Raw genomic sequence first — 13450 nt, forward strand, 5'->3', positions numbered from 1 at the left:
CAAGGTAGACGATTTTTATTATTAACAAGCAGCACTACGGAAAATTTAGATTTCAATGGGGGAGCAACATTGCTGGGGGGAAAATGCTCTGCAAACATCTTCAAATCCAGAAGCAGTGAACTAGGGAGAAATAAGAGGGATATATAATGATAAATTCTAGTCTAAAGGGAGAAATAGTATTGAGCCAGTGAAATTGTCCTGTTACATTTAATTGACGTCAGAGCAGACTTTATTTTCCAGAGCATATTCTCTTAATTCAAATGGGAAGTGTTTCTACAATAATTCAGGGTTCTCTCTTCTTTCAATGGCAGAGATCATGCCTTTCTGAAGCCATACAAAACATGCAAATCAAAGCAAAGCAGGAACTTGTCTTTTGAAATGGAAATATCATACTCCATTAATCTCCTATGGCAAAAATTAGCGCCCCCCCCCCCTTTTGCACCTAAAGTATTATTTTTGGAAATGAACCAAAATGTGCTACACATCTAATCTATTATTTGTATTTGTTAACCATTCTGGTTTTTTTTTTTCATTTTCAGCATTTTGTCAGTGGATTCCCCCCCCCCCAGAAATGCAAAAATAGTAATAAATCCCTTTAATTGTGAGCTATATATGACAAACAGCGCATGCTTTCCTTCCATCTGTAATAATTTACCCCAAGTGTCTTCTCTGAACTCAATTACAACGTATAAGCATGGGATCCCGGTATTTGTTTAAAGCGCTCTCCCCGGGTCATAACTGTAGCATTCATTTAATAGTATTAATCCCCTGTTATAATGTAAACAAAACGACCGCTGAATTCCCAAACTGAATTGCACCACTAATTATTGAACAGGAGGCATTAAAAGCAATCCATTCGCCTAGACAAATACTTACCTACATCACCTATGCTGGAAAAAAGTACGTCCTTTCCCAAATTTAAAAAAAAAAAATTGAAAGCAAAACTGCAGTTTGCAACTTGTTCCGTCTGACTTAGGGGGGAAAATCAAGTCTGACTTTATGATGTGATAATTAATATTGCGTTCCCCAACCCCCAGCTGCTGTAGCTGTAAAGCATACCACCAAACGCATAAAAGTCAGTATGAGAAACACAGCAATGTTCTATTCAGATGCAATCGCCTGATATCGATTATTTCATACAACTATTTAAATATGAATGTGCATTATAAAAGCTCAGGGGTTTACGGGTCCTGTTTCCTTGTGCATTCAGAATATACATACACATCTCCATGAGTAGCCAAATTGTGAGGTGAGGGGGGGAGAGAGGGCAAAGGAAGGATACATAAGAGCCTTTTTCTGCAAACTACTGGGATGTGTTGACCATTCTTTTAGTTCTACTTTCATATTTGAGTCCTTTAAGAAGATAGGTTTCGAATTAATGAAAAAAGAATACCTGTTGGTGTGAGACCCTCACCCCTCACCCCTCACTCCTCACCCCTCCTCTAAGGACTGCATCTCCTACAGGCCATCTGATAGATCTGTACATTAATGAACTCTCTGTCTGGTAGCCAGATTTCTTCTTTCTTTACCAGTGCTGAGAAAAGTGATTGGAGAGAGGAAGATAGGGGACTGGGATCGGAATAGGCGGAGGAGGTTCTATGAAGAAGAAAAATCAATTTGGGCTATAGTCTTGTCCATAACTGAACCTAGGTGGAGACTCATCTGGTTAACTGTAATATCTCCGTGTTCTAAAAAAGCAACACCCTCTATTAGGAAGGTCATTAAAACCTGCCATTCCACCGGCCTCGTTTTATTAGAGTTGTGTATAATGGATTAAAAATAAACTACCTTTCCTAACTAACAAATTTGTCAGATGTTTCCATCATAACTTCCTGTCGGCTCCTAATAAATTCCCCAAAGTTCCTTGATTTGATTTATTGCTTTTTTTTCTCAAGCTAATCATAATTATCCAGAGCATTTTGCACAAATAGACAAAAAAACCTACGCTCTTGGTACATTAAAAAAAAAAAAGCATTTTGCTCAGTAAAATACAGGGTAATACTCTCTAGCCAAAGTAGTGAAGAAGGGACTTATTGATTCATTAAAAACAACAACACATGGTAAACGCTAACTTAAAATAACACATGGGCTAAATTTCAGACTTTAATTTTCTGCATACACGGAATGAGACTACTTTTTTTGAAAGCTCTTAAACAATTCATTAAAACCTTAGAGTTTAAATAAATACTTGGGAACGTAACTGGGGATTTAGAACCTAGAGTGATAAATTAGGGGCCTCCATGAAAGCGGTGAATACATTACAAGGAGGAAAGGCTTGGGAGTGTGAAGAAGAGAGATGAGAACCGAGGAAACATCCATGCCTTGTCCATGCAAGGGTGGCATGCATAGCTATGCAATTCTTCACCTCAGTAAAAGCTTTGAAAGAAATGTATTTAATATTCATCAGGTTAATATTCAAATAAAAAGAGAACGGGAAGTCGGAAGTGGGAGCACAAAGTAAAAAGCAAAGGGAGGGTGCATCTGCTGCAATCTGGAGAAGTTAAATATAAAACACTGGAAGTCAACCCCACGTGTTAAGCAAAGCCAAAAAAAAAAAAAGTACTGGTCCAAACGCAATTAACCAACTCCTCCCAGCAGCGTACTCCCGCACGTGAGTTCTCCCCAACAGGTTACTCTACATTAGAACCTAGGTATGTCCGTCCCATAGTCCGTCAAGAGCACAGAGATTTTTTGTCATTCTACCCTCTTTGATTTTCCCCAGGTAAGAAAATAATTATGTGCTAAATATTTTAATTGATCTTCCTTGAAACTGAACTATTCCGCAGTCACCTGGGCCTTCTTTCAAAGCTCTACAAATAAACTGTGCCCTGAATAAAGAATCTTAAAACTAGAATTCCATATGACTAATTAAGAAAATCCTTCCATATTTGGATGGGGTTTGGACAGTAGTTGTACCTCAAAGTGGACTTAGAAAGTTGGGCTACCGCTGCTGTGAGGAAAGGGGGAAAAGGGAAGACAAGTACCCTTACTGTTTCGGCAACACGCAGGGACAGGCCGAGTTTCTCCCCCTTCCCCCCCTTTATCCTAAACTGTGACAATATAAAGGCGCGCGCGCCAAGAAAGGGAGGGAGTGAGGGAGAGAGGGAGAGAGAGAGGGAGGGAGGGAGGGGGGGGGAGAGAGGGAAGAGAGAGAGAGAGAGAGAGAGAGAGAGAGAGAGAGAGAGAGAGAGAGAGAGAGAGAGAGTGAGAATGTGTGTGCGCGCGTGTGTCTGCGTGCGCGCGCAACTGAGCGCAGGAGTCCGGAGTGGCTGATCAGCAGTATCATCCCTTGGCTTCAGCAGTGTGTTCCCTGGCAGACAGAGAGGGTGGCTTGCATTACAAAAGCCTGCGCTTCCCTCCCTCCCCTGTCTGTGAGAGGCGAAGGCGAGAGGAGGAGGAGGGGGGCGGGCCCGTCTGAATATGCAGATAAGCCGCCGTGACGGACAGCTCCGTTTTCCAATGTCCCTCAGAAACTCGAGCGCTCCTTCCCTCAACTCTTCAGTTCAGACTCTCTATACTTCCCCCAAAATACAGACTTGCAGGCGCTGGGGGAGCTGGCTGTGGCTGAGAAAGAGCTCCATATGCAGCAGCAGCAGCAGCCGCAGCCGCAGCCGCAGCCACTTTGCTGATTCTGGGGGCTCTTTCTCCTTCTCCCCCTTTCTTCCACTCTCTCTGTCCGTCTTTCTTTCTGTCTTTTTCTTCTAATCCGCTTCTCCCCCCCTTCCCCCTTCCCTTCCTCCCCCCACCCCCTCCCTCCCCTCACTCTCACTTCTCCAGATGCACTTCTCGTCCCGGTTAGTTTTCTGATCAGATTGATTTATTCCTACTTTCTGCCCTTCATCTTCCTCTTTCCCCCACCCCCACCCCTCCCCCTCATTCCCTGCTGATCATTCTTCTTATTTTCTCTTGGGTGGGTGGATGGGGGGGAACATATAACAATTCTTAATTCTCTACATAACTATATACAGAGCGAGCCAACAGGGGAAAGGCAAGAGAGGGAGCAAGCAGCAGCAGCAGCCGCCGCGGCAGAAGCAGAGCCAGGGACGGTTACCCCCTCGCCCCCTCCCTGCTCCAGTGCACGCCTAAGCCATGTCTTATCCTCAGGGTTACCTCTACCAGCCCCCCGGTTCTCTGGCTCTTTATTCTTGCCCAGCTTACGGGGCTTCGGCGCTGGCGGCGCCTAGGAGCGAGGAGCTGGCCAGGTCTTCTTCAGGCTCGGCGTTCAGTCCTTACCCTGGATCTGCGGCTTTCACCGCGCAGGCTGCGACCGGCTTCACCAGCCCACTTCAATACTCTACAGACCCCGCCACGGGATTCCCTTCCTACATGGTAACTACCGAGGAGATGCCTCGGCCTTTCCCCCCATTTTCTCTTTCTCTCCCTCCTCCTGGCTCATTACTTGCTGCCCTTATCCTCATTTTCATCCCCATCCTCATCTGTGTCCACTATTAGATGATCTATAGATGCTAGAAAGACCACAATCGTAAGGTAACGAGAGAGAGAGAGAGAGAGAGAGAGAGAGAGAGAGAGAGAGAGAGAGAGAGAGAGAGAGAGAGAGAGAGAGAATGCTTATGTTCAAGCGTCAACTTTAAGGGCGAGCAGAAAGAATAACAGAAGAGATGGGTAGATTATGCTTTTACTTCGCCTCCCAGTTAGGTCGGAAGTCATCTGCCAACGCTCACACCTTCCCATCTAATCCACTCTACTTTCCCCGCACTAAATTCTTTCATTTTATTGTATAAAAGAATATGGATTGAGCAATTAAATGCGCTCTGGGTGTTGGAGTGTGTGTGTGTGTGTGTGTGTGTGTGTGTGTGTGTGTATGTATGTGTGTGTGTGTTTTAGTCCGCTGCTGAGCGGCCCTTCGGGTCGTTCTCCCCGTGCGGTTTTTATTTACTTTCAATGCTTTTGTGCTAATGGTTTAACTGGATTTTAAAGGATGAAAAGGAGCATCTGTTTGCTATCTGTGAGCTCTGCTCCTACACAAGACCGTTGGGAAGTCGGTAGCTTCAGATTTCACTGTTGACATGGCAATCCTTTTAAAAAAAAAAAAAGAAAAAAGAAAATCTCTAATATAAGCGATGTTTTCAGAATTTGTTTTTGTCTTTATCTCCCTGCCTAATTGTACAGCCCTATTCTTTTAAAAATACATGAGATAAATTGTCTTACCATCTATCTTGATATGAAATCATCCCTCCTTGGACTTTCCGGTTCTGCAACTGTGGTGGCTAAGTCCCTGGAAGTTGAAAAGTATTTCTGGCTATTAAGGCCATTAAGTAAAATTGCGATTGTTATTCGCCACACCCTCAGTGGAATTCCTAGATGTGCTGACAAGTTATCTAGTTCCACTACAATATCTGCAACTTTCTAGAATTTGGAAGGTTTAAATAAGCGCAATTTAAACGTTAAAGGGCGAATTAAAATGCTAATTACATCACATTTGAACAATTTGAAACGGTGCATATCTTCTGATTTGCAAATTGGATTTGCAATGCATTAGTGCAGTGAATTGCTAAGTGGTGGCTTTGTTGTGTTTTCTATGGCTAAAAAAAGGGGGGGGTGGCGTTGCAAGAGTACTGTGGGGAGGAAGCATCATTTGAACCTTTGAGTGAAATTTAGATATCAAGAAACTACCTGTAGGCCTACTGCCCTCCCAAGTCTCTGTGATTCGAAAGTGATTTAGGGAATATATTTAATTTCAAGAAAGTGAAATGTTTGGAGATTGACAATTTTTGATGACTAAAAATGCAAAATTTGGGCTGAGTGTGGGCGTCAGTTTTCTGTACTGAAACATGGATTTGAGATTAGAAATCTAAGAGAAAATTAAGGTCACTTTTGCCTTAAAAAAAAAACTGTTTACTAATAACGATAACAAATTGCTCACTCCCTACGTTTTTTTCTTTCAGGGTTCACCTTATGACGCTCATACGACAGGCATGACGGGGGCCATCAGCTACCATCCTTATGGCAGCCCCGCTTATCCTTATCAGCTGAATGACCCGGCTTACAGAAAAAATGCCACCCGAGATGCCACCGCCACCCTGAAGGCCTGGCTGCAAGAGCATCGCAAGAACCCCTACCCCACCAAAGGGGAGAAGATTATGCTGGCCATCATCACCAAGATGACCCTCACCCAAGTTTCCACCTGGTTCGCCAACGCCCGCCGGAGACTCAAGAAGGAGAATAAGATGACCTGGGCTCCCCGGAACAAAAGCGAAGACGAGGACGAAGACGAAGGAGACGGGGCAAGAAGTAAAGAAGAGAGTTCAGACAAGGTGCAGGAGAGCAACGAAACGTCGGCTGAGGACGAAGGTCAGTAAAGTCAGAGTGGAACCCTTTCCCTCTCAGAGGTTCGGGGAAAATCCGACTTTGCCAGAGCTTGTTTGGAGGGAGTGTATGCTGGGATACCCCAAGTTGTGAACTTGTTTCTACAGTTATTCCAATTCAAAGGGTGAAAATAATTGAGTGTTTTTTTTTGGGGGGGGGCCACCTACACATCATCTTCCTTACCCTGCCCTCACTCTTCCTGTCTTTGCAATTTTAAACCACATAGACAAGTAAGAGTCTTCACCGTTAACGGATAATAATGACGCGCATGGGTTTTATACTGCTGAGACGGGCACTTAAGGGTATTTTATTTGGTTTATAAGGCCAACCACCCTTCAGCACGTGGCAGCCCTTGGGAGAAGGAGGGGGGTGGGCTGTGTGTTGGGGGGAGGGTTATGTGTATCACTGTTGTTCAAAGCAAACCGGCCTGTTTACAAGTAATGTTGTGCAGCTGTGGGGGGAGCAGCCCGGTGCGTGTGAGCTCTCTCCTTTTAGCCATCATGGTGTAAATAACTGACTGCCCTTGTTTTGTCTGGCCCTGGCTCTTCTCAGGGATCAGCTTGCACGTCGATTCGCTTACAGACCACTCTTGTTCCGCCGAGTCAGACGGGGAGAAGTTGCCCTGCAGGGCGGGAGACACCCTCTGCGAGTCGGGCTCCGAGTCGAAGGACAAGTACGATGACATCGAGGACGACGACGAGGAGGACGAGGAAGGAGATCGAGACCTCCCCCCTACGAAGCCCGTGACCTCCTCGCCCCTCACTGGCGTGGAAGCTCCCCTCCTGAGCCACCCCCATGAAGACGCTTCCCGGAACTCCAACAAAACGACTTTGGACAATCGGATTTCCCCGAGCTCCCAAACTCAGGCCATCAAACCCAAGCTGTGGTCTCTCGCCGAAATCGCCACTTCGGACCTTAAGCATCAGAGCATGGGACAAAACTGTCCCCCACCTGCTTTGACTTCGGCTGCCCCTTCCTCCACGTCCCACACTAGTTCGGCTTACTCCCCTTCTTCCCTCCTCGGAAGACATATTTATTACACTTCGCCCTTTTACAGCAACTACACAAACTATGGAAACTTTAACGCGCTTCAGAGCCAGGGGATCCTGAGGTATAACTCAGCAGCAGTGGCTTCAAACGAGGGATTGAGTCAGACTGTGTTAAATACTAGCTCTGTTCCCAAGCAGAGCAGTGACTCTTTGAAAACGAGCACTAACCAGCTGGAGCCACATTACAGGCCCTCTAGTTATGAGCCTAAGAAAGGTAGGTGAATGATTGCTTCTTTCTTTTCCTGCTAAAGGCAAAATAACTCCTGGGGAAGAAATACATACACAAGCTCTTCCTTATTTAAAGAATGCTAACAGAGAGAGAGAGAGAGAGAGAGAGAGAGAGAGAGAGAGAGAGAGAGAGAGAGAGAGTGTGTGTGTGTGTGTGTGTGTGTGTGTGTGTGTGTGTATTGGGGTGGGAGGGAGGAAGGACCAAAGCAGGTTCAGATCTGTGGTTCGATGAAATGAGGTCATATAAAGGAACCTCTCCTAAGGGTGAGAAAGAAAGCTGGTAAGATTCACCATTCATTTGATGTTAAAGATTATTTAAAAAGGTGTATATTTTCAAATCTCTAGCCAGATCTAGTTTAAATAAGAAAATGAAAAGACTCCCAGCCTATTTTCTGAAATCTCCTCAGCTGTTTTTGTAAGTTCCAGGGTGACAAGTTAGAACGAAATGCAAATTAAACTTAGAGCCCCTGGGCAGTCACTGTTCTACATTTAGGCTTTTGTGTGTTTTGATTGGTAAAAACAAGATCATTCTGACTTTCCACTGAGTAGTTAAAGATCATTTTCTGCTCTAGTTTTGTCCAGAAGGAAATAAACAATACTACTTACTGTCAGAAACCTGGAGGAAAGGAACCTTTAAAACTAAAAAAATAAACCAAAACTCTTCCCTTCTCTCCTTTGGTAACTAAATCCCCTTTCCTTCTCTCCTCTTTTTCCACCTCCCATCCATTCAGAAAGCTTAGAATAAGTCTCTTGGACTTTTTTTTTTAGCGGCCCTTAAGAGAAAAATAAAATTTAGAAGATGGTGAAATTTACCCAAACTTGCCATGTGATTTTAATGATAAGATAAAGCAGTCTTCCAGACTGCTTAAGACTGTATTTGGAGCAACTGTGAGATTTGGTATATACTGTATAATCTAGTTAGCTGGCTGTGTCCTGTGACTAACTGACGGTTCTATTTTGACAGATTCCACTGAAGTCTGCACAGTAGGAGTACAACCCTACCTATAGAAGTGCAATCAGACAGAATGTGAGTAAGTGGGAACATTTTCTATTACACTGATCATTTGGGATCCAATCCAAGACATATTGCGCAGCTGTAAACTTGCTTAATGTTTATTTCTTGCTTCATTACATGGAGTTTGATTGCAAAGTATTAGGCTCTTTTCTGGTATTCTTCCTCCCACTTTGGGGAGGGGAAGAGCTACGGTATAGATTTCCTTTATTTTTCCAATTTTATTCGAAGGATCACATCCTTCAACTGCAAGAAAAAAATGCAGATGTGTAATATGCACATGCAAACAATTTTTAAATATTTTTATAAAAACTATTAAATCCAACTGTGGTTTTGTTTTATTTCCTTAAAATGACAAGGAGTTCATTAATTATTTAAAATCCACATAATATTCATAGAATCCTAAAAATAAGCATGGCTGGTTTGGTTAGAAAAGCATTGCTGAAACTTCCCATATCAAGTAACTTTTATAGATGATGGTTATATAGTAAAACTGAAGAAAAACCCAGGAATAAGGGTTCAGGGAGCCTATCCAGGAATGTGTCCAGATGGAGTAGATATTATACTGTATATTACCTTATTCATAGCAGCATCTTTAAAAAAAAATCTGTTTGCTTGAATGCTAGACAACAGTTTTTTTAAGTCTGGAGTCTTTTATGAAGAAAACAAAGAGGATGGAGCTTTTTAGAATATCTATTTTTTTTCCTAATTTAATGGTACAAGTGTGTAACTGAAGGATTTTGGATGATTTGGTTTTTTCCTTGGTCCACAGGTAGGTGTCACAATTGCTTTGAAAAAAAGTCAGCAAGCCATCATCTCTCCCCGAGCTAATATATAGAACAAATCTCTAAATCTGGAATCAAATCTTGTGCCACTGTATAAAAGAAGAACCCACAGAGCACTATTAAATCTACAGACTCTAATTCTTAAAAAGAGAATTTTGTTGGACATATGTGAGTTTGTTGGTCTAGTCTAGTTTCCCCAATGTATGTGTGACTTTTGAAAACAATCTGTTTTTCTCAGGATATCTTGAATTGATCACTTCATTGCCACGGTATATATTCTCTAGGTGTGATAGGATTTACTGTAAAATTTATTTGTAAAAGATGTACACAGTAGAGATAATAAAATGTGATTGAAGAACTTGAGTACTTAAAAAGTGGAAACAAATTTGATATTTATTTTTGTAATGATATAAAGCTTCTAGTAATTTATGCAAGTTGTATTGCAATGGAATCCGATCTTTTTGTAAATAAATTCTGCCTGGTTTTTATTTGAAATGTTGATGGTTATACAATCTTTGTTGGTTGTTTAACAAGAATTCTTTACTAATTTATATCTTTAATTGTAAATAAAAACAGACTAGTCTGCAACAATATGGTGTTTTGGGTTCATTTTTCCTAATAAGGTAATTGGGTTGAGAAAGCAGTGATGAAATTGACTATAGAAGTCACTGCATTTTATATCTTTTACTATTCTAGATAAAGTTTGGGGTTTAATCTTGCCCCCTCCAAAAATGCTTTTTGGTAGATGAACCACATAGATACATGTTGTATATATTTAATATGTGTACACATTTATTGTCAGTGAAAGAAGATGGAGTGATTTTTAGTTATACAAATTTCATTCCCCCAGCAAAGAAAGAGTGTTCTTTCTTCTTGGTATTATGATGGTGATGATTTTTTTTTAAATACTCTTCCTATAATTAACCATAGAAGCATAATGGATTTATTTCTGGTTCAAGCTTACATTTTATTTCCTAGGTAAGCAAAACTGGGAGAAAAGACAATAATTTTGGTAATCTAGGTTCACACACAAGGAAATAAAAGCAACTGAGGGGAAAATTTTTTTTTAAGCCTGAATTATCCAAAGTAGTTATCCCCATTAATCAAATTCCCTAGATAATTGCTTAACTCTCCTTTTAAATCTGTCCACATAGACAGAGTGTAAGAATCTTGTAGAACTGTAAAATTGTGCATTCAATGACTCTCTCCACTCCCACACCCTCCCCCTTCCCCTTTAACCCTCAAAAGTTAAAACAACTTGATCTTCCCCCTGCCTTTTTCCACTTACTTTCCAAATCATATAAACCATATCTAAAATTTGTAGTCAAGTAACATATTTTCCTAGATTAGAATCATAAAGGAACCAAATATATCACTTTAATTTTCAGCAAAATTATATGAATCTCAATATAATATAATTTCAGAAAAGAAATGAACAATCATTTATTTCTTCCCCAAAGATAAATTGAGTGAATATAACTTACGGTTATAAAACAAGAATAATGGCTTCTTAGATTGCCCTTTAATCAATCATACACTTATTTTTCAAGAGGCTCATCTATTTTATTCCATGATTAATAATATTCCAGCGTGAGAGCATTATTGGATCCCAGCGGGGGAGATCCTGGATGCTTTTAGCTGCTTTGGAATGGTCAGTTGGGGTTCATTATGGGCTGATATTGAACAATTTATAAAATCTTGTCTAAACATCTGCCAGCTCAGATAGGCCGACGTGTCTGAAGATGGGAAATTGCTGGACCAGTTGATATTGACAAACGGATCTCTCTCCAGTGGCTTTTTGTTCAGTGAAAATTAGTGGCCTCTTGCTCAGGTCTTGTTAGAAAGGGCATTTGAAAGTGATCTCAGATACTTCAGGCATCAGCCTGGGGAATGTTAACTGGATAAAGAGCCATTCTACTCAGGAGTCGGAAAATATATTTTGCTTGTGCAGAGAAAAAAGGCTGGATTTTTCTTTCCTTATTTCTTTCTCTTTTTTCTTATTCCCTGTTATGTATTTATTAGATTTCAAAATGTTATTATTTGGGGACAAGACAATGAAGTTGCTCTTTTAAAAGGAAAAGGAAAATCAGACTCCTTTCTTCATTCTTAGTGACAGAGAAATGGAAATCATTTAGTGTGGTCTGTGCATTGGAAAAGAAAGATCTTCACATGGAAAGCAAGGCTTCTTTCACAAACCCCTGGTGGGTACTGTCTTTCTGTAAAAATTGTTGTGATTTTAACCACAAAAGGAATCAGTTTCTTGTTTTTTAATCTACAATCTTTTGGTATGAGGAGGGGGAATGAGTCATTGACTCTCAGAGTACTACCGATATTTTGGTTTTTAGCTCTGAACTTCAGTAGCTTTGTGAGAAGAATTCATTTTTTTCTCCCTCCCCCCCCAGCACTTTCCCACTAAATAATTGGACTACTTGAATTTTATTCTTGTGATACAAATTTAATAAATGGTTACAGAATTTTAAAAGTTGGCATTGTAACAATTTTATATATATAAATAGTAATAAAAATATTTTCCCAAATTTAGTTTCTACCTTAGAAATTTGCCAATATCAAATTGATTATAAAAGACTGTCTCTCTGTTAGTTAGAATGCCTTTAGGCAATATCTCACCTTAGCCATATAATGCCAAATGTATTTTTTTAATCCTTCTTAGTTTTAACTTAGAAATTAAAGCCTCTCCTTATTACCCCCACTCTGTTTGGAAAAAAAAGACTTTCCCCTACTTTGTTCTCCTGCCTGTGTATACATACATTTTCAGGTTCTCTTGCACATTTCAATTCCTGAAAACCAAAAGCAGGGGTAGAGATTAGGAAAGGCCAACATACTACTTTGATGTTTATATACCCAAAGAATTATAAAAGATTTCCATAATTTACCTATTCTTGCTAGCAGACCTGAATTTCTTTCTGGATAGGAAAGTAGAAAGAATTGGAGAACTTGACTTTAAATACACACTGGAAATGTAAAACTTAAAGTGTTTTTTTTTTTAAATCACTTCCACTGAGAAATTAATGTGATTGATAAAATCTAGATTAGGCAAATAATCTAGAAAGGGGGAAAAGAAAGAAAAAGAGGAGGGAAAGGCAGAAAAAGCATTTGAGAAGTTAATTGATATGACTTTTTATTCCCACTTGGTCTGAATCACAGAAATTAAGAGATAGAAGCATCAGTGTTTGCAGTTGTTGGCTGAGGTGGAAAGTGATTAATCCAGAAAGGAGAAATGAAGTCTTGCAGACCATAAAAGAAAAACACTTTTATATACATTTTGTTTCCTATGGATGCTAACCCACCCGCTGAGGATTAAGACCTCAAGCCTCTTTCTTCCTTTCTCTTCCCAACTTTCCTCCCCAACCCTCTGCACTAAGAGTGCCTGTCTTCGGAACTGCCAAGATAAACCCTCTCATCTCCAGGGCCAGAGGTTTCATTAGAGCTGATTTATCGAAATTCAAGCTTTAATCTCAGGTGGGATCCCTGGGGAACTGGAGCTGTTGTCAAATAGGACCAGAGGCGCTTTCCACTTCGGCCCGCTTGGGCTGTGCCTTTCCTTGCTCCCTTCAAATGTCAACATTTGTTCTCAATAAAAGAGTTATTGTTTCTGTAAAGCTGCTCACCAACTGCCTTTGAAACTTGAAAAGAACTTTATCCACCTTTGTCTGATTGGAGCTGGGAAGGGGAGAGGAAGGGGAAGACCAGAGACTGACTGAGAGTTCTGTACTGCTCTGGAAGGCAGACCCAGCCCTGGTGTGGCTCAGCTATGACACTGGGACTGGAGGCAAGGGGCTGATTCTAGAGCATACCTGCACAGTGGAAAAGGAAGACACCATTTATTCTGGAGAATTAAAACAAGGATCTGGAATCATCACAATTTTTTCCACCCCCTTCATCATATTTGTGTATCAGATAGGTGGAGACTTCACTAACAGGAAAGAAAAGGTGCAATTAATTGTTCTTCAATGTTCATGAGCACTTCAAAGAAATTGGAGATTTTAGAGGAACAGTTCTATATATAAACTTTGGCAGCCAAAATCAAG

General features: G+C 41.0%; 1 protein-coding gene across 2 annotated transcripts; it reads left to right on the forward strand.

The window, feature by feature from the left end:
- The first annotated feature begins 3300 nt into the window (after positions 1–3300).
- IRX2 (iroquois homeobox 2) lies at positions 3301–9991 on the forward strand. 2 transcript variants are annotated; one of them, XM_036744180.1, is made up of 6 exons: positions 3459–3794; positions 3969–4329; positions 5907–6312; positions 6880–7590; positions 8569–8635; positions 9389–9984. In XM_036744180.1, exons 2-5 carry the CDS (start codon positions 4090–4092, stop codon positions 8610–8612), a joined length of 1401 nt encoding a protein of 466 aa, XP_036600075.1. In that variant the 5' UTR covers positions 3459–3794; positions 3969–4089; the 3' UTR covers positions 8613–8635; positions 9389–9984. The 2 variants fall into 2 exon arrangements, with proteins under 2 accessions (XP_036599708.1, XP_036600075.1); XM_036743813.1 differs by having other exon boundaries at positions 3301–4329; positions 8569–8631; positions 9389–9991.
- Positions 9992–13450: the final 3459 nt, after the last annotated feature.

Source organism: Trichosurus vulpecula, chromosome 1, assembly GCF_011100635.1.
Source record: "Trichosurus vulpecula isolate mTriVul1 chromosome 1, mTriVul1.pri, whole genome shotgun sequence".
Taxonomy (NCBI): Eukaryota; Metazoa; Chordata; class Mammalia; order Diprotodontia; family Phalangeridae; genus Trichosurus; species Trichosurus vulpecula.